At 35.7% G+C, this 25,990-nt stretch overlaps 1 protein-coding gene across 20 annotated transcripts in view; it reads right to left on the bottom strand.

Annotated features, from left to right (window-relative positions):
• THOC2 (THO complex subunit 2) overlaps nucleotides 1–25,990 on the bottom strand; it is a 117,969-nt gene that overhangs the window by 10,319 nt on the left and 81,660 nt on the right. For 10 of the 20 annotated variants that reach the window (XM_081808294.1, XM_081808293.1, XM_081808292.1 and 7 more), the window contains exons 16-36: nucleotides 25,563–25,659; nucleotides 24,858–24,951; nucleotides 24,364–24,444; nucleotides 22,673–22,769; nucleotides 20,358–20,475; nucleotides 19,598–19,777; nucleotides 18,660–18,824; nucleotides 13,748–14,023; nucleotides 12,567–12,708; nucleotides 11,949–12,106; nucleotides 10,929–11,057; nucleotides 10,442–10,573; nucleotides 10,172–10,356; nucleotides 9,483–9,661; nucleotides 9,136–9,238; nucleotides 8,038–8,468; nucleotides 7,752–7,810; nucleotides 6,216–6,332; nucleotides 1,328–1,465; nucleotides 916–985; nucleotides 676–833 (exon numbers count right to left, since the gene is read on the bottom strand). In XM_081808294.1, coding sequence (XP_081664420.1) covers nucleotides 676–833; nucleotides 916–985; nucleotides 1,328–1,465; nucleotides 6,216–6,332; nucleotides 7,752–7,810; nucleotides 8,038–8,468; nucleotides 9,136–9,238; nucleotides 9,483–9,661; nucleotides 10,172–10,356; nucleotides 10,442–10,573; nucleotides 10,929–11,057; nucleotides 11,949–12,106; nucleotides 12,567–12,708; nucleotides 13,748–14,023; nucleotides 18,660–18,824; nucleotides 19,598–19,777; nucleotides 20,358–20,475; nucleotides 22,673–22,769; nucleotides 24,364–24,444; nucleotides 24,858–24,951; nucleotides 25,563–25,659 — 3,109 coding nt within the window. Of the gene's footprint in view, nucleotides 1–675; nucleotides 834–915; nucleotides 986–1,327; nucleotides 1,466–6,215; nucleotides 6,333–6,933; nucleotides 7,811–8,037; nucleotides 8,469–9,135; nucleotides 9,239–9,482; nucleotides 9,662–10,171; nucleotides 10,357–10,441; nucleotides 10,574–10,928; nucleotides 11,058–11,948; nucleotides 12,107–12,566; nucleotides 12,709–13,747; nucleotides 14,024–18,659; nucleotides 18,825–19,597; nucleotides 19,778–20,357; nucleotides 20,476–22,672; nucleotides 22,770–24,363; nucleotides 24,445–24,857; nucleotides 24,952–25,562; nucleotides 25,660–25,990 lie in introns of those variants that run through there. The other 10 variants (XM_081808307.1, XM_081808304.1, XM_081808296.1 and 7 more) reach the window with 9 other exon arrangements.

Here is a 25,990-nt window from a genome sequence, read left to right as displayed (position 1 = left end):
GCACCCACGCACAGAGAAATTTTAAAACGATTACAATTTTCCAAAACTGCTTTTAAGAACTATGACTATATGTACCATAATAATGCTTTTGAAACACTTTACACCTTAGTAATGACTTGCCTACTTTATGGCAGATGCATGAAATGTATTATAAATATCATCCATGAGTATCTAAGAAAATGCACACTATACTTAGTTTGAAAATCAAATACAAGTTGCAAACACGTAAGTTTATTAGGAGAAAATGTTATAAAAATGTTTAAAAATTACAATTAATAAAGACTTTATGACAATGTAATGATCAGGGAGAAAGAATACACGACCATATTTTAATCTCATGAATGTAAAGAAACCAAAAACACTGTTGGCGAGGAGGAATAAAAGAAAACACAAAAAGAAAGGGTAAAGGGTAAAGCTCAATGAATAGAAGTAGGTGGGGGTGGAATGGAGAGAAAAGGAATTTCAGAGGTAAACTAATTCTACTCTTCCCATAATCTGGGACCCAACTGGCTGGAATTCCCCCCAGATAACCTGCCCTCCCCCACTGCCTCCTCTTCCCACCCTCAAACAATTAACCAAAGACTATTTGATTACCAAAAAAACTCAGTATTTGCTAAATACTCAGAGTCAATTTTTTAAGAAAAAGCCTTTTGTTCCTTTGTTTCCCTAATTTACCTTTTTGCCACCGGAGGAGATTTTATCCATCTTTTCAGATTTAAAAGAATCGCCGCCTTTTTCTTTGCCTGAAGATTTTGACTTATTTTTTTCCTTGTCTTTCTCATTTGGATAAGGAGACTCACATGGACTTTCACTTTTGTGTTTTGAAACCCCCACTAAAAGTATAAAAGAGAATCATGAAAGCCTCTTCCAGTTCAGTTTGACGACAGCTTTGAAAGCATTAATAAATCTACCTACTTGTTCCATTTTCCTCTTTTCGCCTCTTGGCTAAGTCCGGCGGCACTTCACGGTCATTGTTTGAATGATCCTAGAACCAAGAATTGTGAACTACATTGATCAAGAGTTTATGTTTCTGTTTTAAAATACTACTTTTATACAAGGGCACAGCTAACTAGCATTGGAGAGTATTGGCAGTCGTTTCACATTGTAAAATGACATGAAAGACAAGCAGAGCTGGTAGAGATTGTTAGGCTGAAGATCCTTATTACTGTAGAAGATTCAATTCAAACACATTTTAGGGTGAAAATACCAGTTAAAACACCAAATAACAGCCTGCCATGCAACAAACTAGTACTTTAAAAAAGGCAACAAACACACTACCATACATAATATAATGGCTTTCCAAACTAGTTTTTAAAAAATTACAAACCCTTTTCCGCTCTTTCCTGTCCTTTTCATCTTTTTTCTCTCTTTCTCTGGATCTTTCCCTCGACTTGTCCAAGTCTTTCTTGTCCATTTCTCTCTCCTTACTCTTGGACAGTGGTGGAGGAGTATGATTAATGTAGAGCTGTTAAATTAAGGCAATATTACTAAAGATTATTAGTTTTCCAGTATCGGCATCATCTGCTTGATTGTTTATTTAATGAAAGACAATTGGTAGTTAGACCCAAAGTCAAAACTGGTCAGCTGTCTGGATTACAAGAGGTGAAATACAAGAGCATGGCACAAATTATGCAAAGACTTCAATTCTTGGCCTTACAAAAATTTTCATTTAAACTCAATCAGTTCATTCCTGTCTTAACTGAGACTCATGAGTAAATCTATAAGCTACAGTTCCTTTTATAACTCCATTGTGAAGATCTATAACCACCACTACAGAAGTCCATGTGAAAAATAATGACTGACTTTCTCTACTATAAAAAAAAAAAAAAAAGATACAAACCTCTACACAGAGAAATTTCAGTTTTACCATCCACTTACAAGGCAAGTGAGCCAAAGTATAAAATAAAACCTAGCCATGACTCTACTAATAAGTCTTCTCTGCCTCAGCATATACCATGCATACATTATCCTAAATTATTTTTATAAATGTAAAGGCTGCATATTCTCTACTTCTGAAAGCACTCCAATTTCTACCAAATAATCACAACGGACTGTGAAATTTGTCTCACTGGTTCTAAATAGCTCAGAAAACCATTTGGTTAGCTGAGGATGATAAAAAAACTCAGACTGAAAAATGATGAACTGATGTGTGCCTATTGTTTCAAAAGGCCCACAGGCAATAAACAGCCAAAGATCAAGGATGTGCTACCTAAATAATTAAGAGACAACCTTAATAACTTACGCAAGTTGTAAATATGGAAATCTAGTATAAAAGAAAACATTAAGGAAGTAATCAGATACCTATCCTTACAGCATTTATAACTGCTACAAGCTTATGTTCAATTTAAGACATTACAAGTATTAGGCAGAATATGAAATATAACTCATTACATAACTACACAATCCTAGATATACCTTAGGAATGAAAACAATAGTGAGTCAAAAGTCAAATAGTTTTACATGAGGAAATCCTCTGTAGTCAAAGGAATACATCAAAAAAAGACCATCAGTTTGAAAATCAAAGAAACACTTTTTTAACACCACCAAATATTTTCAATTCAGTTGGCTCAGAAATACTGCCATTAGCAATGCAGAAGTAGATTCTTTAAAATGTCAATGTTTAAAAGTTGATGATCAACTGAAATAGACAAAATTTTATTAATAACAAAGAGCAAGAGAATGAGAAACAGTCATAAAAGTGCTTGTCCGAATGGTACTCTTGCTGGGTTAATGCCCTATACAACACTTCAAGCTTTTCTAATTGTGAGGTTTATTCATATCTTAAGTTAATATTACTTATGAAAATGGTAAGACAAAAGAAATAATATATTCTTGCAATACTCAAAGAAGATTTCTCTAAGGGAAGTATTGCTTAATTCTCCTGATAAAAGAAAAAAAGGGGGGGTTGTGATTACAAATAAGTACACACAAGCACACGCATGCACACACACACACGCACGCACACACTCCTCAAGAATGAAGTTTTTAATTGTGCCTAACTTGAATTCTGTATTGCAAGGACCTGAGAAACCTATATATTCTTACTTTAGAAATGTACCTATTCTAGTCATTCTTCCTACCCTTCTAAGAATAGGTCTGATATACTCTTTTCCACAGTAACATGCAGTCTCTCACTGCCTACGGAATAAAATGCATACTCCTTAGCTTAGGTATTTCCAAGCTCTTCACAATCTTTGCACAATTATATTCTACTATGGGGCAACCCAATGCACTCTATGCTTTGGCTACCACTGGCTCCCTAACACCCTGTCCTTCCCAGCAGTTCTCTTCACCAGAATGGTAGCTCACTTTATCTTAATCTCTTAAAATCCTGCTAGCCTTCAAAGACAGCTCAAAAGCCATCAGCACTTCAACGTCCCTCAACTCTGCAACTCACTTTCCAGTGAATTCCTGTTATTATTTTATATTAACCTTTTCCTGTGAAAGGTATTCCCTATTAATTTCATGTCACTTATTCCTGTCCATAACAGTTTCCGGTATGGCAGGGAAGCTAATGTGTCTTTTCTACTTTTACACACTTCCTACTGCCTTGTACACAACCAAGTACTAAATACATGTTTGCCAAACCAAATGATTTGTTAAATTGATTTGCATATAGTGTTGATGGATTTTGCTTTTGATTTGCTTTTATTCTTTACATTGGGATCAACAGGTCCAAAAAACATGACTGATTTTCAAAATCTGTTAACACTGCTACACTGACTTTATTAAGGCTACCATATATAAAGATGGCCTCACTTGTAGGCTTCCCTTTGATTATAAATCCTTGTTTTAAGACGATGAACAAAATTAAAACCTGAATTCTGTTTTGAGTGGTCACTGCTGCCCTCCTCAATTACAGAGAAGCTTGGGTAAAGAAAATGCTTTTCACACTTTCATCAAATGTAGCTGCCAAGTTTGCTAGGTGAAAACACAAGTGACCAAACTGGAAATATGCCAATTGGAAATTGGGGGTGGAAGGTAAACAGAAACAATTTGGATACTAAGCTAGATTTTTCTCCCTTTAACAAATCCCACTTGAAAAGCCAAATCCATGTATTACTTTTACCATGGATTAGAAGGTGAAAATAGTAAGTAATTTAATAAAAAAGAGGATCCCAGGGAAAAAGCGTAACTAAAAAATTAAAGCACAGAAACAATTTTATATGTACAACTGACAAGAGAACACGAAAAATATACACACATCATTCAAATCCTCTAAAAAGTAAAAGCTACCCCAGAAACAGTGAGTTGATATAGATCGTCAATTTTAAAGATCACTCAAAGTCCGGTAACGTTTTTTTGTGGGTTTTTTTTTTTTTTTGTAAGACATTCATATGCTATTGAACTTTCCTAGACATATAAAAATGCAGACCAGTAACTGTGGATGCTTTACCAAAGTCCAAAGGCATAAGAGTTCATTTCAAATAGTTATTGAACACCTAATCATATCACCAAGTTAACCATACTGAGCACTAAGGATCTGAAAAGTGGTATGAGTCACACGATTTTTACAAGTGCATTCAGATGCCATTTTCAAAAATTTCTGATTGAATGTGGAATAAATCTATTGAATTTTAAATATCCAGAAAATCACTATCTTTTTTCAAAGGGGGATAGGGAGACTGACTTAAAGCACTATAATTTCAAAAACAAGGCAAACACACTAAAGGAGTTAGGAACCCATTTCGACTACCGCTGAAATGGGTGCTAAGAATCAAGGGACCACATATTTTTTTGCAATTTTTTTTTCATTGTGGTAAGAATACTTGAGGAACCTTAATTTTAGTCCAAGTTTTGGTACTACTAACAAGTTATATGCCACTGGGAAAAGATCAAGAACTTTTTCAGTCTCTTATTTGTCCAAAAGACACTACCCTCCTGCCCTATCTACCTCACAGCACTGTTATGAGCATGAAATAACATGTTTATCTCACATGTTTTATTTTCAAAAGACTTTCACAAATGTAAGGAACCATAATTTTCATCATTGATGAGAAATTCCAGTTAACTATAACAGCAGGTTTCAAACTGCTTCAAAGTATGTTTCAGGAAATAAATACTCACAAGGTAACATTGTTAACCCATGAATTTAAAATAGCCCACACAAGCCACTGATGGTTAAGACTGACATACACAATCCCAAACTGGTTATGAAAACCAACTGTATTGCAATACATACTTATTTTAGCCAATAAAAAGTTTTACCTTAAAAGAAAGCATTCACACAGTACAGCTAATACTCTTTTGATTAATACAGTATACTCTAAAAACAATGCTACAATTTCAGGACAAAGGCATATTGGCTAACCTAAACTATTAAAAAATTAGTGCTTATTGCCCAATATCCACAGACATTTCATTATAAAGCTACAGATCTAAAAGCAGTTAGTAATGTCAACTGGCTTTGTTTCAAAATTTCATTTTGTATTGGTCCACCAGTAAGAGATAATACTTAGCAGATATAAGAGGAGGCAAAGTAGAAAATCAAAGTGAAAGAGGGTACAAATTTTATAATAAGTAGACAAAATAACATGAACAATGGACAATTCAACTACAATAATGAAGTGAACTCTGTAATAAGATACACAAACTGCACATTATTTTTAGTAGAAGAATACTCAAGAAAGTAGAGTAATAGGCAAGAATTAATACTGACACGTAAACACGACCATCGGGTTGAGTATTCCCCTCCAAGAGAATGATTAGTTGACATTAACCAGATTTCTTGATAATTATGCTACAACTACCAAAAAGGTAGCTCAGCAGAGGCAATAGAGTTTTATGGATTGAGATGGGCTCAGTTTTTAGAACAGTACGTGAATGCATCAAATTTCTTTTCTGGTCTTTTGGGTTGTCTAAAAAAGTCAGAAAACAACCTAACAGATTTGTTTTGAGAAATTAAATAAGCTTACTCCCCAAAACAAACCAACAACCGCTTCCCCAAACCTTAAACTTATTTCCAGATTTTGAAGCATAAAAGGATAATGCATAACACAGCAAGCAAAGAGAGATTATAGAAATGTTGCCACATTACACGCATTTGATAACAATCTCATTAAAAGGGACCGTTGTCATCCATTGTTTCAGTTTGTGATAGGTATTTTTAAAGGTTATTCACTAGCTTACTGAATTTACTAGGGTGAAGGTATCTACTAAATAAATGAAGAATTTTTTTGTTTTACTTAGGCATGATGATTTTAAAAGACTCAAACCTTTGCTGAAGACTCCTTGAGTTCGATGAGACTGTCCTGTAGAAAATGAATGGAGATGACAGGTGAGCTGGCATAGTTCTCAGAACCCAGAGGAACTTTGGGAAGTATGGCTGTAACCTGGAAATAAACCAGCTACTTCTTGTGAGGATAAATCTTGTGATGTCAATTATTATATGAATATCAACAATAAAAAAACAAAAGCAAAACCATGTAATGGAATTGTAATGTTAAAAAAACTAAATTATATGTGCTCAATGTAACAAATAAAAATCTTTCTCTGCTCATAATTTAAAAATAAATGTCAATGCCACATTTTTCATAACACTGTACATAAACTATAAGTAATGTTAAGAGGCTTAAGAAAGCAAAACACTTTTTTCCCTCCACAAAAAGTTTAAAACAGTGGAGGTCACTGTGGAAGAACATTATCTTACATTTTCATAGTTGTTCTTTAATTGGGAGGTTTCAAATTTTACTTTACTTATGACTCTACCATAAATATAGACATTCTTAATCCTAGCCAAAAAACTCAGTGGCATTATATTAACAAGAAAACAAAATGTATTCTCTACAAGAGTAGTCACTTTTTTGCAAAGTGCCTCTGATGGTGAATCTCATACCTCCCACAAAAAAAGCACTTAAAAAAAAGAAAGAAAGAAAAATAAATCAATTACGGTATTCCACCACAGTGCTCTTGATGAAGAATTAATTAACTTACAGTTTTAAAAGTTCAACGTACTGCAAATTCAAAGATTCCATGAAATTAGATGACTTTAGAATTAAAATTAAATATGGAGCAAGGAATGGCTACCCTGAGTCTTCAAGAAGGCTACACCCACGATTTTGTGCTGCAGTTGAATGCCTGGGGTTTCTCTTTGCTGGGTGGTAGGATTGGATGCCACATCTGCTTTTATCGTAACGCAAGGTTCAACTTGTTGGGAACCCAATGGGTATAAACAAACCTCCAAGGGAAGATACAACAGAAGCTGCATGCTCACTGAATATACACAACTACAGGAGAACTGATCACCAAGGAGACTTTAAAATGGAACTCCTTTCAAGACTCCTTCTTAGAAGGCACACATCGGTATGATGCTCATCAAGAAGCTTGATGAATTCAGAGGTATCTTGTTTATCCTGTATCATCCAGGAAGTCTTCAGGGCTATATATTCTTCAATATTTATGCTGAAAAATAGGCTTCATTCTGCTGAAAAGATTCATTTGCTTGTAGCTACCATTGCACTCCAAAAAAGACTGCTTAAAGCAGTGAGGCACTTCTGGGTAAAATTTTTCTTGCACTTTGAAACACTACAAAATTAGTGCTAGGTCCTTGAAGTTTTAATATTTTTATAATAAAAATACTCAATAGGAAAAAAATATCAGTCCACCAATATGTAAAAAATTCATTTTCTAATGCAATATAAAACCTCCAGTGGCTCCAGTGAATACTTGGCACAAGACTTGAAGGAAGTCAGGACACGTATTCCAACCAGGTGAGCCTAACATGGACGCTGCCTTCCTCAGGCTATACTAACCTTTACTGTTGAGGAATGTGATGGAGAAGGGTGGGTATCAATTTTGCGGCGTTTTTGTTCTGTTGGTACAAAAAGAAATGGTCACGGTAAGATAGATTTCTACTTTTCCCAAACACTTAAAAAATCACCACTTTTAAGATCACTTTTAAAATCACCTTTAAGGTCATCAAGTATTCGCTCCCCCCCCCCAAGTAAAGTCCCTAGATAACTTGCCAAAACAAGGAGACAAGAACCAACTACACATTAACAAGAACCGAAAGTAAACCATAAATAAAGGCGAACTTGCCCCTTTCAGGCTCTGCAACATCTGATCGGGGAACAGGTGACTTCAAGGACCCAGAAACTGGTGTTTTTTCTCCTCCTTTAACATTTTCCTTTGATTTCATTTCCTTTGCTATATCTCTTTCTCTGGATGGCTCCTTCTCTCTTTCCTTTTCTTGAGTCGATTTTGATTCTACGTTGGCAACAGTGGTTTTGAATTTCTCATCTTTAGCTTTTTCTTCCTTCTTGAATTTTTCTTTCTCTTTGTCTGACTTGGGTGTTCTTTCCTTCGTCTCTCTTGCTTTTTCATCTTTATTTGGCCGCTCTTCCTTCGGTTTTTCTTTACCATCTTTACCAAGTATCCTGGCCTCTGGAGTAGTAGCTGGAGTCTTTTCTTTTTTCTCTTTTTCTTTCTCTTTCCCTTTTTCTTTGTCATTTTCTTTAACAGCTTTGCTGCTTAAGAATAAAAACACAAGATTTTAAGACAAACAGTCATAAAACATATTCCATGTTATAAATCCTAAAGGGTTTCTTACTGACTTCAAAAATAAAAGAGTAGCCCTTTGAAAACTCAAAGACCTTAAAGACAAGTAAAAAGGAAGTACTTCTTTATTCAGTAAATAATAAATGACCAAATTCATGAACAGCAGATTAAAAAAGAATGACTAAAGTGATGTCAGGCCGTTCTTTGTATATGTTCATAACCTCTGAGGATTACAAGGTCACAACCAAAAATTATCCCACAAGCCGATCAAGGGTGCTATTATCAGGAACTGGATTACTTAGCTGGATGGATCACTGGTCTAAATCAGTGTAGGCTTCTCTTATGTTCATTATCCTTACCCAGAATGCCCACAGCAAGCACTCAATCCTAAAATGCTTTTCTAACTTCACCACCTACCTTCATCTGCATAACTCAGCAGGGGAAACAATGTCAGTCTCAGCATTATATAAAACATAATGAGGACAGTTAAGCGCATCACCAATTAGGGGTAACACACAAAATTTCAAGGTCCAACACAAATGACTTTCATAGTATTCAACTACCACCCTGTTTCATTCATGTCTAATGAGGTTAATCATATAAGAATTCAGAATTCTGACATATAGCCAGTGTTCCTACCTGTTAGAGCTACTGTTTCCATTGCTTGAATTCCCTTTCGGTGTGGCACTAGAAGCTTTATTAACAGCTTTCACACCACACTGAGATCTCTCCCTTGATTTATCTGAAATAAAGGTAAGGTTTTATTTGACAAGCCCCTAATTGTAAATAAACTATCATTTCACAGCAAAATGATTAGAGATTAATTAGAAAGAAACAAAGGGCTAATTTCTTCTTGACAGTTACATACTCCTACCTAAGGAATAAACTATAATACTAAGCCAACATTTTATTTGTCATGTGATATAAAACAGCTTAGTTTGTTGAAACAAAATGTATTACTTATAAATTTCTACAAATAAGCATACCAGTCTCCTCAGTACTGCTTTCATCCGACTTAGACGCACTTCCTATCGACGATGAAGAAGGCCCACCACCAGGCCCATTTTGTACACTGGCAACTGCATTCCTCGGAGGGGGGTCTTTGTGATGAAACTCATTTTCAGGTATCATGTATGACTTTCTACTTTTCAACTGCCCAGAGTAGCTGAAAGTCGCACAAAGTGTTTAAATATACAAATACAAATCAAAAGCACAAACATGGAGTTTAAAAGAATAAAATTAGCAAATTATTCACTCTGCTACTTGGTTTCAGAGAATAAAAAATACTAATTTTCAATAAGTTCCTGAAGGTCTTTATAGAGAGCCCCAGATGCTTTCTTAAAAAATAAAAATTTCAATGTAAACTAATCCTTAAACTAAGATGCCTTTTTTTCACTACTGAAGATCCAAACCTCAACTGACGATAATAAAATTACATTTCCTCCAAACCAAGACATATTGTATATGACTTTTGAAACTATCATCCAGTATAGACCGGAAGCTGATAATCAGAAGTGACAACTCTCACCAGCCTGTGGGAACATGATCGCATAATCTCCCATAATCTCCTGAAGTAAGGCAGAAGATAAACTTCAACACTGTAAAACATTTTAAAGTCTTCAGAATCCTTCTGTCATCTAGTCTCATAAATCACATTAAAGTATAATTGTGTTACCCCATAGCCAATGCATATAGATCTGGCCTCTTCTCTTTTTCTTCTTGGCAGATTTTATGCACTCTTCTTTCCAAAGCCTGACCCAAATTCAAAACTTTTGGGTACCAAGGAAGTATTTTTGTTAGCACAATCAAGATATTCCTGATGTGAGTATATTCGCCTGTTTCAAGGCAATGTACGGATGCCTACAACAAACATTTTAAGATCTATTATTACAAAAGTGTAAGTATAAAGAGAAAAACCACCTTTGAGAAACATAATTTTTTTTACCTTGGTTAGTTTGTAATGCCATTTATGTACAACATGTCGAAAATTTTCATAGTCTAATTGGTCAGCTTTATTTCCACCATCAAATCCAGTGGCCCGTAATATAGTAAGGAATCCTGGATAATTTCCACATTCCTTGGGGGGGGGAAAAAAAAAAAGGTTGTTAAAGAAAAATTCTGCCCCTAAAATAGCAGAAGCTGAAAACTTAAGTGGACTAGATTAATGATTCCACGCAAAAACAAGATGTGTATTTGAATGACAGGTAGTTTTCAGAGAAAGGTTCAACTTATTCAGTGGTAGGAATTTGGAATGTCAGTTTGAGATAGATTTTTTTAAAAGCACTTTTTAATAATGAATGAATGATGTTTAAATTTTAAACACTGTTTTACAACTGAATCTTAAACTCAGCTTCCCTTTCAGAACTGAACCTAAAGATTACTGAAAGCTGCTGTTAGATACATGTAAATGTAAGGGTGTTTATTAGCCATACCTTTTCATACGTGGCTCTGTCACTGTGCCACCTGGTCACAGTCTCTAACATGCAGCAAAGAAATCTCCCATACCGACTAGCTTCATTTTCAGTACAGCTTGCAACTGTGTAAATTATATCAGAGAAAACCTACAGGAAAAATGTTTGAAATATAAAAACAAATCAAGGTCAAAATTAGTTCAAAATAGTAAAAGGTTTTTATAGCAAATAAACTGGTTTAGTCAAAATGTATCTTCCTCTTTTATAGTCACAATTCCAGAAATCTTTAAAGATTTTGGCCTTTGTGAGGAAACAGCACATTCATAAAGCAACAACAACAAACTTTTATTTGAAAAAACTGATTTACAATGACAGTGGAAAAAACTATCATTATTATTACAACATAACTTCTTCAACAAAGACTTAGCCATAGATATTATTGGGGTTAGGGGGACAGTAAGCAGAGGCGAGGCTGACAGAAACTAGAAATAGGCAGCTGACATGCTGTGACATATACTACATTTTAAAACCACAAACGCAGTATTTACTAGTAAGAAAAAAGCCAGATGCAAAAATACATAAATGTAACCATACTGAAAAGCATCCCTGCTTTTATGTATGTGTGAAGGTGTAAGCTGTTTTGTTGTTTTTTTGAGGGGGTGAAGGTTAAGAAAAGAGTTCTATTATGACAAACATATAAACCCATACTATGAGTTACTAGATTAACTAGGGGTGCTTATTACATGTCAGGCACTATTCAAAGCACTTTTGTGTGCAGTGACTCATTTAATTCTCACAACAATCTTATAAAGCAAGTACTCTTATCCCATTTTACAGATAAGAAAACTGAGGCACAGAGAGGTTTAAAAAACTTGCCAAAGGTCATATAGCTAGAAAGCAGCAGAGCTAGGATTCAAGTTCAGGCACTTGGCTCTTGAGTTCATGCTTTAACCACACACACAATAATACCTCTATAGATTATAATGTTTACCTATCTTTGTGTGAGTTTTTTTTTTAAAGGTTGCAATAAAAAGAACTTACTCGATCATAGCAAAGAAGTGTGGAAAAATTTGGAGTTTTCTGTTGATGTACCAATTCAACAAAACGAGCACAGTAAACAGCATCAATTGCTGAAAAAATACATCGAGGAAATATACACAGCTGTAGAAATTTTGTGATGGTCTCATTTTTGGTAGATTCTAAAAATAAGGGAAGAATATATTAAGTGGTAAACTTCTTCCTCAAGTGCCTCAAGACCACTAAACATGACAACATATTAATTTTAGTGTAGAGAATGCTATAAAAAAAACCCACAAACTCCTTATAGTTTGTAACCAAAAGGTCATGTCTGGGATAAAACTTTCACTTTCACTCTGTGGACATTTTTCTATCTATAACTTCTCCAGAAACATGATTTCATATAGAAAGGTTGAATGATAAGCTGCCAATATTGTAGTTATAAGTTAATTTCACCAGCAAACTAAAACAGTTCCTTTGGTGAACATGTGAGGTCGACTCTGCATTAATGAATAACCAAAGAATGGGATAGTGAACACGGAGCTGAAATACAAACATAATACACTTCAACACCTCTGAAGCTGTAGAGGTTTGCTTTTGTAATTTGGCAGTAGCAGGAACATAACAATTCCAACAACCTACTTGCTAAAAGCCAGTTGTCCTTTTCCAGTTTCAGTCTCTGTAGAACTCGCTGTACGTGTTCCATCTGTTTCTTTTCTTCTTCAAGAAGCTTGTCCTGAAGGGCAGTACAACGCTCTTTCTCTTTTTTCTTTTTATTTGGAGGCTACGAAGTATAAGTTAGATACTTTTCTAACTACACGCACATTACCTCCCTTCCTTTTAATTAAAAAATTCAAAAAGAGATCAGGGCTGATATTTTATATTAACCACTTCACAGGGATATTGAGGAGTCTACCTGGATGTGCTTTCACCGCCATTCAACAAATTCAAAATCTGGTCTTCACATCAAAACAGGCTACCTTCCTAGCACTCATACTTTTAGTCTCAGGCATGAAGTCATCTCTGACTCTTCCTTCTCCTTCCTTCCAGCATCCCGATTGCTTACAAGTCTCATGCATTCCCACTACCTCCACCAATAGTCTATGTTCTCAGTACTTCACAATGAATTACCCTAAGAGCCACCTAGCTGAACTCCAGCCTTGATGCCAGTCCCTTCCCCTAAGAAATGTATCCTTCAAACCACTGTCAAGAGTAATCTTTCTAAAGTACCATTTTTACCATTATCACTTTCCTGCTGAGGAATCTAATATAGCTCTCAATTTTATCAAGTCTTCTTTTCTAACTTTCATTTCTCTACATAATCTGATCCCATCCTAACCATTCAAATTTATCGCTAAGCCCATTCACTACAGTAAAAGTGGTCTCTTTAAATCTTAAATTACTTCATACCTTTGCTGAAGCTCTTGAGTGGCCAATCTGCCTCCCTATTTCCAAACCTAATCTACCTTCAAAGCCTACCCAGCTCAAGACTCAACTCTTCAATAGTCTTCTCCTAAAGAGTTCTCCTTTTGGGAACTCCTATTACTCTTGCAACTGGAGTCACACAGATTATTTTACATTGCTAACACAACTTCAGTTTAAAAAAAAAAGACAAACTCAAATACCTTTTGTGTGATCATAACTGCCAGGTATTCACCAAGCCCCTGCCCCACCCACTGGGAGGTCACCATTAACTCACTTAGGAAAATATTATATAGCAATAAGATCACAGCTTTAAGGAACCTTAGCTAATACAAAGCATGCGTAATATTAAATTATTACCATGGAATTATTGTACTTGAGCTACTAGAACAAAAACCTACCATTTCCTGATTGTCATCAATTGCTTTCATCTGGACTTTAAGTTTATTGACTTCCCGTTCATAGCTGGTGTGTGGAACTGCAAGGTCATACATTGTCAATGACCAGAATGTGGCATAGAACTGAGGGCTGATGTCATCCCAGACTTTGGAAACGTGTAAGGAGACCACTGCTTCATGGACAGGAGCCATCACCATTTCACATGATGTAATGTACTTGTGAACTTTATGTTGCTGTTTACTTCCCTTTTCTGATTTTTTAAGTTCATCGTATTTAGACTGGAGATAAAAAGTAAAAACAAACACAATTTATAGCACTAACTTTCACAGTATAAAAACCTATGTTCCCTTTTCAAGAATCAGAAGACAACTAATCAAAACTGTTGTAGGAATTCTAAGTTCTTACCAATGATATTTATTTTAAGATAAATCATCCCTGGAAGCTGTTCTCATCTTTAGTCCTGTGTGATCACTAGAAGCTTTTAAGATTATTAAAAACATAGGGGGCGCCTGGGTGGCTCAGTTGGTTAAGCAACTGCCTTCGGCTCAGGTCATGATCCTGGAGTCCCGGGATCGAGTCCTGCATCGGGCTCCCTGCTCAGCGAGGAGCCTGCTTCTCCCTCTGACCCTCCCCCCTCTCATGTACTCTCTCTCATTCTCTCTCTCTCAAATAAATAAATGAATCTTTAAAAAAAAAAAAAAAAAGGGTATGTGTACCACCTCCACCATCCATATCTTCCACCGTACTCTCGCTTACTACTACATTAAGAATTGAACATGTAGGGTTTCCACTCCAGCTTTTAAGATCTTCAAGGGAACCAGTAACAGCCAACCAGCACAGTATGCTTTATTACTACACATAGCCCCTATTGGCCATTACAATTTGTCAATTAAGAAAGTGGATCCAGGGCGCCTGGCTGGCTCAGTCGGTGGAATGTGCAACTTTTGATCTCAGGGTTGTGAGCTCCAGCCCCACTTTAGGTGTAGAAATTACTTAAAAATAAAATCTTCAAAAAAAAAAAAAAGAGAAAGAAATTGGATCAACATTAAGAAAGGCTATGAGAAAGTTACTATAAGACTGCTAAGTAGGGTGACTAACTGTTCAGGTTTGCCAGCGAATAAGAGGGGATTCCCAGGATGTATAAGAGTATAGTGCCAAAACTGGCAAAGTCCCAAGCAAACCTAAATAAGACTTTTTTTATTTTTAAGATTTTGTTTACTTATTTCAGAGAGAGGGAGTGAGCATGCACAAGAGAGAGCAAAGGCAGTGGGAGGGGCAGAGGGAGAGGGAGAAACAGATTCCCCACCAAGCAGGGAGTCCAACACAGGGTTCAATTCCAGGACGCTAGAATCATGACCTGAACTGAAGGCAGATGCTTAACCAACTGAGCCACCCAGGTGCCCCTAAGTAAGACTTTCTATGAATGGATATGGTATATTAGTTTAAAGCATGTGGGAATTGACACTGCAGCTTTTTTAGACTGGACTGGTTTATCCTAATTTGGAAGAGAGTCAGAGGAAGGCCATACTCTTAAGAATATGAGGAAAAGAATCTGTTAGTACAATGGGAGGGAACTACATATTAGTTCACAGAGCATAATACCAAATGTAAAAAAGAAAATAATACAAAGTGTTGTTGCTATTGTCTCATGTCCTTCAGTCTCTTTAGGATGAAAATTTTGTTTGGGTTAGGCATCATTCCTGAAGATGAACCTAAGAGGAGATTAAAACATTTCTTTTTGTTAGAAAAGCATTTAAATCATCAGTTTGTGCTAAACATGGAACCCAGAACTAGAAGGTCAGAGGTCAAAGGTTCCACTTCCAGTTCTGCATTGTGGTAGGCAAGAGTCTTGGCTCCTTACACTCCAGCTGTCTTCCCTCCTAAGGGTCTCTATACCCCAGGCTAACTGGACTGAAGATATACCAAGTACTTTGTTCCAGAGGGTATCTCAAGCAGCATCTTACAATTATTATAATTACAATCTGAGACTCTTACAATTTTTCTGTAAGTGGATTTACCTTCTGTTACCCCCATTTTAGAGAGCATGCTGATAATTACTAAGACCACACAGGTGACAAAACTACAAACAATATTCCTTATGAGAGAGAAGTCCCAATTACATCACAGACCTGAGAGAATAACAGCAAGGATAAGGAAGCATTTTTACACTTTGAGGGCAGGTCCTGTTGATGGTAACGAGTATCAATCTCTGTGAGGAAGAATGACATCTGCTAAGGTTCTAACAAAACATAGGGTAAGTAGTGCCGAAACTACCTGTATAGGATAGCTTAACTACCTGATTTGGGCAAGATCTAGAATATGAACTGGGTGGGGGAAAGCCTTTCTTTCAGAACTGTGTTACAAGGTGGATCTCAACAATTAGAACTAAAAATTAGGTTTATAGGTATGAGAGGGTAATGATGTGGTACAACAGCCCCCATCTCCCCAGTCCTCGGGTTCTGAATCTGTCACTTTTATTGCTAGGTACCCACCTAGTCCCTATCTAGTTAAAAAAAAATTAGGCTTGATCAGAAAAGACAGCTATACTTCATATTTAACTAGGATGAATAGTTCCTGGTCTAAAGTTAGTTTAACTCCTTCTTCAAGCTTACACCTTCAGTCAAATGGAGAGGCATTAACAGCTCTACATCTCAAGTCACCCAGTGCACTAAATCTATGAAATAGAACTGATATCCACAGTTACTGCTATACTTCTAATTCCTGTTCAAAAAGCTCTTGTTGCCCCAATAACCTGAACAGTGTTTGGTTGGCTGAATTATTCCCATGAGAGCCTACTAGTAATCAATTTATGGAAGGGTCCTAGCAGTCCTCCAATATTCATACCCTCTCATCAAAGGCTCTTCAAGAGAGGCTCTCAGGCGCCTGGGTGGCTCAGATGGTTAAGCGTCTGCCTTCGGCTCAGGTCATGATCCCAGAGTCCTGGGATCGAGTCCCGCATCAGGCTCCCTGCTCAGTGCAGAGCCTGCTTCTCCCTCTCCCTCTGCCATTCCCTCTGCTTGTGCTCTTCTATCTCTCTGTCAAATAAATAAATAGAATCTTTAAAAAAAAAAAAAAAAAAAAAGAGAGAGGCTCTCATCCAAGAAGCAAAAGCAAGGATCCCCAGAAAGTTTGGGTGTCCATCCAGTGCAACCGAGGTTGCCAAAGAACTCCTTTTCCAGAGGGTGTTATGTGGCCTATTGGTAACAGACTTATCCCTGATTTGGCTGTATAGCCACCTCTATATATAGAGTTCTTTGTTTTCCTCTGCAACCCTGAGACGGGAAATGACATTTCTTTTAGATTTTTGTATCTCTTAAATGACAAAGACACAATATTTTACACAGGCTACAGAAAAGGTAGCTATTGATATGAATGACCTGCTCCATTTCTGACCTGGAAAAGTTCAGCCAACCTCAGGCAACCAGGTGTTCCTGTTTGCTAGGGTTCAATATCGCTGATTAGTGTGTTAACTTCTCAATATAGCACAGGGCAGGTCAGAATTCCTGAGTTGAAGCAACTCTCCCACCTCAGTCCTTCAAGAAATCAGGTCCCCTGTTGTATAGCTGAGACTGATCTACTGTGGGGTGGGGTGACAACACAAGACATAACTACGCAAAGAGAGCACACGATTTTCTGGAAAGATTCTAAAGGAGGAAAAAAGAGGCTAATCCTACCCCCTGTCCCTTTTTCCCTTCTAGAGAATATAGCACAGTATTGCTGTGTAATGCTAATCAAGTGATAACTGAATCAACTAACAGTTACTTGTTAGAGGGAAGTGTGACACTGTAGCAGTTGATATGTAAACACTAACAGCTGATGGCCAATTAAATGATCAATTAGACCCCAAATTTCTCAGCGTCTTTTTTCCACACCTCTACTATACAACCCTATGTTCCTACTGGGAACAAAGAAGGGATCCTACTTTAAGAGAAAGGACCAAGGTCTTCCCCCAAAATCTGTAGTGAAAGCCTTCCTTACACAGTACAGACTTAAAACCAACAACAAATAAACAGAAGGGCCAGAATTCAAGCCTACACAAAGATGAGGAATGTGCTGGGGGGCTCCAGTCAGAATGGAGAAGTACTATAGTTTCCAAACAGAGGCCTGACCATGGTCTGAAGGAAAAGGAAGAGTCAATTCCCATTAGAGGTCATTGCTTTGCAGGCAGGAGTCCAGGCGGCAGAGAAGAGGAGGGAAGGCAGCCTCCTCTTCCCCCAACCATCCTTACAGTCACTGCTGGGATGCCCTGCTTGGGAAGGCTCTGGTTTGCTTTTGTGCTTTTCTTTTTAGTTGTCTCATTTAGGTGGAGAGAAATAAAACAAGAACTATGAATACCTTTCCGAGAAATTACATAACACAACCTACAAGAGTTTTTAGAGTGGTTGGGGGTGGTTAGGTCTTTCTGTCTGTATTTCTCTCAAGGCAGTATGAATAGCAAGTCAACTGACAGGGATATTGTTACTGAGGAAAGAGGACTCTGTATTCAATAGGAGTGTTTCGCAGAATCACCTACCAGATTTCCCTGCATCAGAATCAACTAGCGCTTGTTAAAAAACAAACAAAAACAAAAACAAAACAGAAATTCCCAGGTACTACTGAAGTTACTACCATTAGAATCTGGGGACACGGGACTGAGTTTCAAAGACGCTTCGCTGGTGACTCTCATCTACACTGTTTGAGTGCTGTAGTTTTAAAGGGCCCATAAGACATCAACCTGGACAACTGGGGGTATAGTACTAGTAAGACTTACTTTTAAAGGGAGCATTTTCATTGTACACTGCTCAGAGATGAGTATTAACAAAAGAGTAACTCTCTAAGAGACATAATCTGCATCTGTGCCAAACTAAAATACATTTACAGTTAAGAAATAATTTGGAATCATTCTTGAATGGCAGCAAAGACACTTACACTTACCGAAATATGGTGTGCATACATTGGCCTAGACAGGAAAAATGCTGCATCATGGGGTGTATGAAATTCGTTACAGAGCACATCAATTGAAGGCACTCGCTTTATATAATCTTCTGTGCTTAGATTAGATGCTAAAAACCCACCAAACTGTACCAGGGTATCATGACACTAAATTTAAAAAAATAAGACAAAAAACACAAATGTGCTACCATTTTATGAAACATAAAAATTTTCCAAAATAATTATAATGTAATTTTAACAGTATTTTGATTAACATTTAAGAATTCAAATTTTACAACTTAAAAGAACTTTAGAGACAATCTATAAACATCATCATGTAATCGTATTACCAAAAAAGATGCCAAGGCCCTGAAAAGTTGATCTAAGGCTTTAATAGTCAACGAGGTCTCAAGTTCCAAGCCACTGTTCATCACTTTTAGTAACAGGATATATTTACGCTACATCACATACAACAATTTTATGAATACAGAATTTCCTTGCCCTTAAAAGAGTAAAACTTCATTTATAAAATATATGTGATCTTTTTTCCCTTGTAATATAGTTGGTGATAAACACATTCTGTAGGCTAATCACAGGTTTTGCTGCTTAATATTTATGATATATTTTATAAAGATCACATCTACTTAGTTCTGATTGAAATTCCACATTTCCAGAGATCAGGAAAGATATGGGAGCAAACAACTTGAAGTTAACTACTTAACTCAAAACCTTGTACATATTATTACATCTCCTACAGCCTTCTCTTAAATACCATAATTTGCACAGAAACAGCCCCTATTTCCAGAATGTCTATTTTACATTAGAGTTGTTTCACACTCATATGATGTGCAAAATGGCATCTTAAAAATTTTATCACATTCCATATTTTCCATTATCAGGATAAAAAAATCCATATAAACACAAAAGCCACTTTAACTTACCTGATCATAGAGTTTTCCCACAAGTTTCAAATGTTTCTCTCCACCTTCTTGGAAGATTACCCCATTCCTCTGCTGAGCCATAAGCAAACAGAGAGGAAGAGCAAGATCATGATCCAACAGCGCATCCTTTAATCTCTGGGAGGATTTTTTAGTGTTTCTGATCTGGCCAAAATAACCACCCTGCACAAGAGAAGACATAAACTTACCAGTGTACAGTACATTAACACATGTTATCTGATTTGAAAAAGACATAGAAAAGGCTCAGTTACAATCCTGAAGATAAAAAAAACCTTTACGTTCCTTCACTTTCTTCACACATTTATTTTAGTGACACTGTTGTTGGTTAGAGTCATTGGCTTAAAGATAACTGTCAATTGTCTTTAAACTTCTGCATATTTTCCATTTTCTACCTTGCAGTCCCTTATAAAGGATTATTCTTCATTCAGTATGGAACAGATTCAACAACAGAGTAACTATGTTCAGATTTACACCAGTTAGGATATCAAGGACCACAGAAGACTTGATATTTACTTCTCTTATAGATGTGACACTGTCTTTTATACTTTGTTTCAGCTTTTTGAAAGGGTTAAAGCAACTAGTATATCAATTTTTGAAAGGGAGATGAGGGCAGTCATGAGGGAAGGGTACATATGGCTTTGACATTTGGCTTCATGTACTTATGTGTTATCTGGATTCTTTAGTATGAGCATGCATATATCTGGAACTTAAAAAATCGATTAAAAAAACTAGCAACTCTCACCTCAGCTTTTAGTTGCTCTCCACCAGTCATGGCCTCTAGTTGCTCCATCGTCATTTCCTCTGTAATTTCTATTCCTGCCATTTTTTGTACCACTTCTTTCAATATAAGCAGGTCAAAACTATTTAGATAAAATAAGAAATAGTCTGTAGTTGAAACTTCAAACATAAAAGTGACAACATAATTAATATGCTGAGAATCCCTAAATTATTTGTATATAAATATGGAGCGGAAGGGGCTGGAGTGGTTTTTAAGGAAAAATTGCATTCCTAGAACTATACTGAAAAATATTTGGGGCATGTAATAGGTTTATGTTTATTTTAACTTTTTCCTTGGGAATAATTTCAAACTTACAGATAGGATGTAAAGATAAAAAATAGTACAAAGCATACCCATATACCCTTTACCCCGACTTCACCTATTATTAACATTCTTAGTCCTGTTCACTTTATCATTTGTTTTCTCTCTCTCCCTCCCTTTCTACACACACACACATACACACACACACACGCACGCACACACAGTTTTTTTTAACCATCTGGGAGTAACTTATTTAGTAAGCAACATCATTTTAAGGGCACATTTTACCCCTAAAATTCCAAAGAATGTATTTCCTAAGAGTGCATTTCCTAAGAATATAGCTATTCTCTTAACATAACCACAGCATAGTTACCAACTTTAGTAAATCTAACACTGATATAATACTTTATAGTTCATATTTCATTTTTATCAGTTTACCCAACAGTCCTTCGTAACATTTTAAAAATGTTTTTTATTTATTTTTTAATTCAAGTATAATTAACACAGTTTATATTAGTTCTGGTCATGTAAGATATAGTGATTCAACAATTCCATACATTATTCAGTGCTCATCATGGTTTAAATGAACTCTTAATCCCCTTCACTTCTTCATAGCATTTTTTTTATCCTCCAGTACAAGGTGGCCAATACATATATTTGATGGTATAGAGCCATCTCTCTAAACAATCACACACACTTGGAAGGGATAGAGGGAGTGAGGGAGAGGAGAAAGAAAAAAAGGAAGGGAATGGAAGTGTATGAGCCTAAGATGACAGCCTTAAGAACATCTGTTATTGTGCCAATAGTTATGCATTTTAATTCTCAAAGTTTAGGACTGTCAATGAAAATAACAACTTATGACTTTCAAGATCTTCTTTAATTAGTTAAGTAGTAAAGATAAAGTGGAAACCTTCTTTCCTACAAAACAAATACAGATGTTTTTCCAAAGGTAAAGCTAGACATACCCAAGACACAAGTTAATAACAAACAAAAGGCACAGTTTTTGAAGATTCTTATTAAGTGCTTACTCTCTCAACTTGTCTTGCCTTCCCTAAACGTAGTTTATGAAAACAAGGGAGCCCTCATGCAAATTAGTATGCAACAAGTACCAATAAAATGTTTTTTCTTTAAACTATCTTTTAATTATAAATTATATTCACAGTACAGAAAACTGAGTTATAGATTTAAAAATAATGTTATATTCTCCTAGCCCATAGACACAGGAGAGTAAAATGTATAGGAATGGTGGAAAGATGCACATAGTGTAAGTGATATGCTGACAAAATCCTAAATCTAATTATTTTTTAAGTTTCCCCTAATCCAAAATAATAATCTGTCAAAAATTACTTAGGTTATACTTGTGTGGAACACCAGATAGCTTTACAAATTTTTGTTCGCTTTCTACCAGAAAGTTTTGAAGAACAATTTCCAGTTCTTTGATTCTAGTCAGTCTACTGCTGATGAGGTTTAATATACATACTAATTCAAACTCTAAACACTGATAGTGGTCCAGAATAAAATAATAAAACCCAGTATTCATAAAGAAAAGAGAACACTGTCCAAAAGGTATGTAAGCTGTATGTATCTCTGAAGTTCAAATTCAAAAGAAATTGTGTTTTAAAAATACTGTTTACACCCTCAAAATAAATATGTTCCTACCATATGCTTAAAGGCCAATTACTGTCCAGCAGCACAATCAAAAATGCAATGCATTTTGTCATAAGAGGATTTACAATATACCACATAAACCATTTACTCAAGAGCCTAACAGGTAGTCAAAATGAAATGTCTTTTTAACGAGTTACATATATAGCCAAATATTACATTTCTTTCTGCAAAAAGTGTTTATGTATGAAATTACAATTTCTTTTAATTAAAGAATTCCATATAAATAAGTGAGCAACTATTCTACTTAAGCCTACAAAACACTTTTTCAGAAATAGCAATCTCAATATCCCAATACCACCAGAAGTATTCTAATTATTGAATTTCATTTACATATAATTTGCTATGAATACCTTTTGCCTGCCTTTAGCTGATTAGCCACATATTGAAGAAGACCAGCAAGATCAATTGGATATTTACGAAAAACTGCACCACAGAAACTAGCCAGACCTATATGAAATAAAAAAATAGGGCTTTTAAAAAACAGTTCATAAAACAAAAAAAAACACAGTATTAGGTGGCATTTCTCAACTAACTCAATTTCTAAAACAAAATGAGGTAGGAATAATTGTACTGCTGATGCCACTGAATGGAGTTTTACAATTAATAATAGCTAATATTTACTGAGCATACATACGCTAAGCACTATACTAAGTAAGCACTTTACATTAATTAACTCATTTAATTTTTGCAATAATCATCTCAGGTTGGTATAAAACCTATCGATGAGGAAAATTTGGAACAGATATATCATGCAACTTGTTCATGTCACATAGTTGGTATGAGGTAGAGCAGTGATTCAAAGGAATACGGCCTGACTCCAGAGCCTGTTAGGCCACAACAATTAACCAAGCTACAACAAAATCTTGCAGATCACCCAGTAAATCTGAATGATCAACAGAACACCTGCCCCTCTAATGTTTGAGTTACACACACAAAAATCTGTCATCTAGAAACATGCTACTAGTTGGGGAGAGGAAAGGAAACAGACCAAGAAGCAAACAAGAGACCAATTTTAACCAATAGTCCTTATCGCATCATGAGTAGGGAGAAAACCTCAGTCAAGAGGAGATCCTAGTAAAATCAAGTGATCTGTAACCTTTTCAACAATTATTTGCTGAGCACCTTAAAGGATAATGGACAAGACACACGTCCTGCCCTCAAGGAGCTTACAGTCTAGTGAGGGATATAGAAAAGGAAGCTGAAATAACTATGATAAATAAAAGGTTCCATATAATAAGAGGAGCACCTAATTCCGACTTTTGGGTAGGAGCATTAACAGGGAAAGTTTTCTGAAGAAAAGTGACTTCTAAGCTGAAATCTAATGAATAAGTAGATGTGGTGGAGGAAATGAGTAGACATGGAAGGGTATTCCAAGTAGAGGCAATAACATGTACAAAAAGGCCATGGAAAGTACAAGTTCAGTATTAATGGAACCCAGAATATGGGGAGGGGCAAAAGATGAGCCTAATACACCGAGTAAGGACCTGATCCCAAAAGAACTTACTTGTATGACTTAATGCAGATTTCAGACTTTAAAGGGCAATGGGGAACTACCACAAGATTCAGCTATCAGACACAATAGGTTGAAAGAAAAGGGAACTCACTGCTAGAAATCAAAAGCACAAGAAATTTAGAACAAAACAAGGCTAGGGTTTCCGTTAACAACCAAGTTTTTGTTCTTTTAAGATGAATGAAACCTCAGGATGGAAAGGAGAGAGAGGAGAAGAGTTCCCTTAAGATTGATTCCTCTAAAATAATAGAAGGGAATTTTTATCTCCCCAGTAATGCTTGCACAAATTCTATCACAGCCAATACTGGACTCTTGAGTTGGAAAATGAGTAAGTACTACATGAACCTCCTTACACAGCCAAGACTTAGACACACTGAGAGCAAGCTGAGTGGCTAGGTATTCTCAAGATCTCTTGACAAACAGGCTCTTAGCATTAGCAATAGAATACTTAACATGGCAATTACAACAGATGGAAATTTCATCCTTAGAAAAATAACAATAAAAAAAAAGAAGAAAAAGAAAAATACTTACTCTGAAGCCAGCTTGAGATGGTTGTGTCATCATGTTTCATTCTCTCCTTTTCTGGATTAGCTAAAGCTTCAATGATACAATCTTTCGCACATTAAGGAAAAAATTTAAGTCACTACATCTCTAACCAAGACCCTTAAAACAGTAACAAAATGCCGCATCTTGGAAAAAGTAAAATTGTCAGCTTCAAGTTACTACAGATTATTGAAAATTATACTCACAGTAGTACCAACTTTTCCATCTTTCAGCAAGCAAGACAGATTCCACCTATATTACCATGTTTAGTAAACTTAACATTGTTCTCTCCCTATACACAAAGCAGACACACACACACAAACTCCTGACTGGCCAACCTTTTTTAGATCAGCCAACAGAATTAACCTCATATGGTTACTAATGGAACTTAGAATGAAAAAGAAAAAAAGAATGAAAATAAATGTTCACCATTAAGATCTATGAAATGTGAAATCTATGTATTACTTCACTTGAAAGGATACAGGCCAAAACATCATAATTCAATGAAGTGAGGTATTTCAATGAATCTACTACAGGTGTTATTAAGTTATCATACTTCTGTATTTGCGACAAGATCTGGACGATAGCAACAAAAAATAGATGGCATTAACTCATCAAAAGGGAACTTCTGTGCTAAATAATGACTATACGTTCTTTGTTCTTCAAAAGAAACAATGCTTAAAATTAAAGTAGCTTCCTTCTACTTTGTATTTATATAAAACCTACTATATTCTATCATTTCTTAGGAAATATTTTCTTAAGCTACATTCTCCAATTAGAAAATAATTCCAGGACATATAACTTGACTTCTGGAATGATAAATGCCAAATGTCTTTTAAAAATCTCTTTCTAAATATAAAAGTATTATGCCTGAATCACAATGAAATGCTATTCAAATGTTTCTAAGAACAAAAATCAATAAATAATGCATCTCTTTATTAATATTTTTATAAACCAACATGGGGTAAATAAGACAATGTTAGACTGTTTAACAGTAGCATTGTTACATATGACCAAAAAGGAGATCAATGTGTTAAATATACTGTATGCTGTTTTTAGAGTAACAATGTTTCATTTGCTAAAGATTTTTTCCCCTAACACTATCATTTTTAAAACTTCATCATTCCATTTCCACTTGTGCTGATTTAAAGACAACAAAAAGAAAAATCCCTTAAAATAATATTAACCTCAAAACATACATAATCAAACAAAATGGTTGGATTGCTGTGGCTCAACTTCCCAATTTGTCTTCCAGAAGGCTTCACATTTTCCTTGGTTAGACGCCTACAAGGGGAGAAAAAGGTGGCAGAGATCATCTTAAGTCATTTCCCTTATAATGTTGATAGCATTGTTATATCATAAAAAAACAAACAAAAAAAAACAATTCTTTCCCAAGTATCCAAAATGGATCCATGTAAAACCACCACATTCTTCATATACATTACTGTAGGCCTTAAGTTATTTTGATTAGGCATTCTCCCAAAGGGTATTAAGATTTTGAATTAATGCTTAACATTTATAATATATACATTTCCATTTTATACTAATAGTCTAATAAGCAAAAACTCTTAATGTACTCTACAAGTACATAATACTCCTTTTGAAGAAAACCATA

Source organism: Leptonychotes weddellii, chromosome X, assembly GCF_054177405.1.
Source record: "Leptonychotes weddellii isolate Sample4059 chromosome X, ASM5417740v2, whole genome shotgun sequence".
Lineage (NCBI taxonomy): Eukaryota > Metazoa > Chordata > Mammalia > Carnivora > Phocidae > Leptonychotes > Leptonychotes weddellii.
The sequence above is the reverse complement of the archived record's forward strand: the minus strand, read 5'-3'. Positions and strand labels throughout refer to the sequence as shown.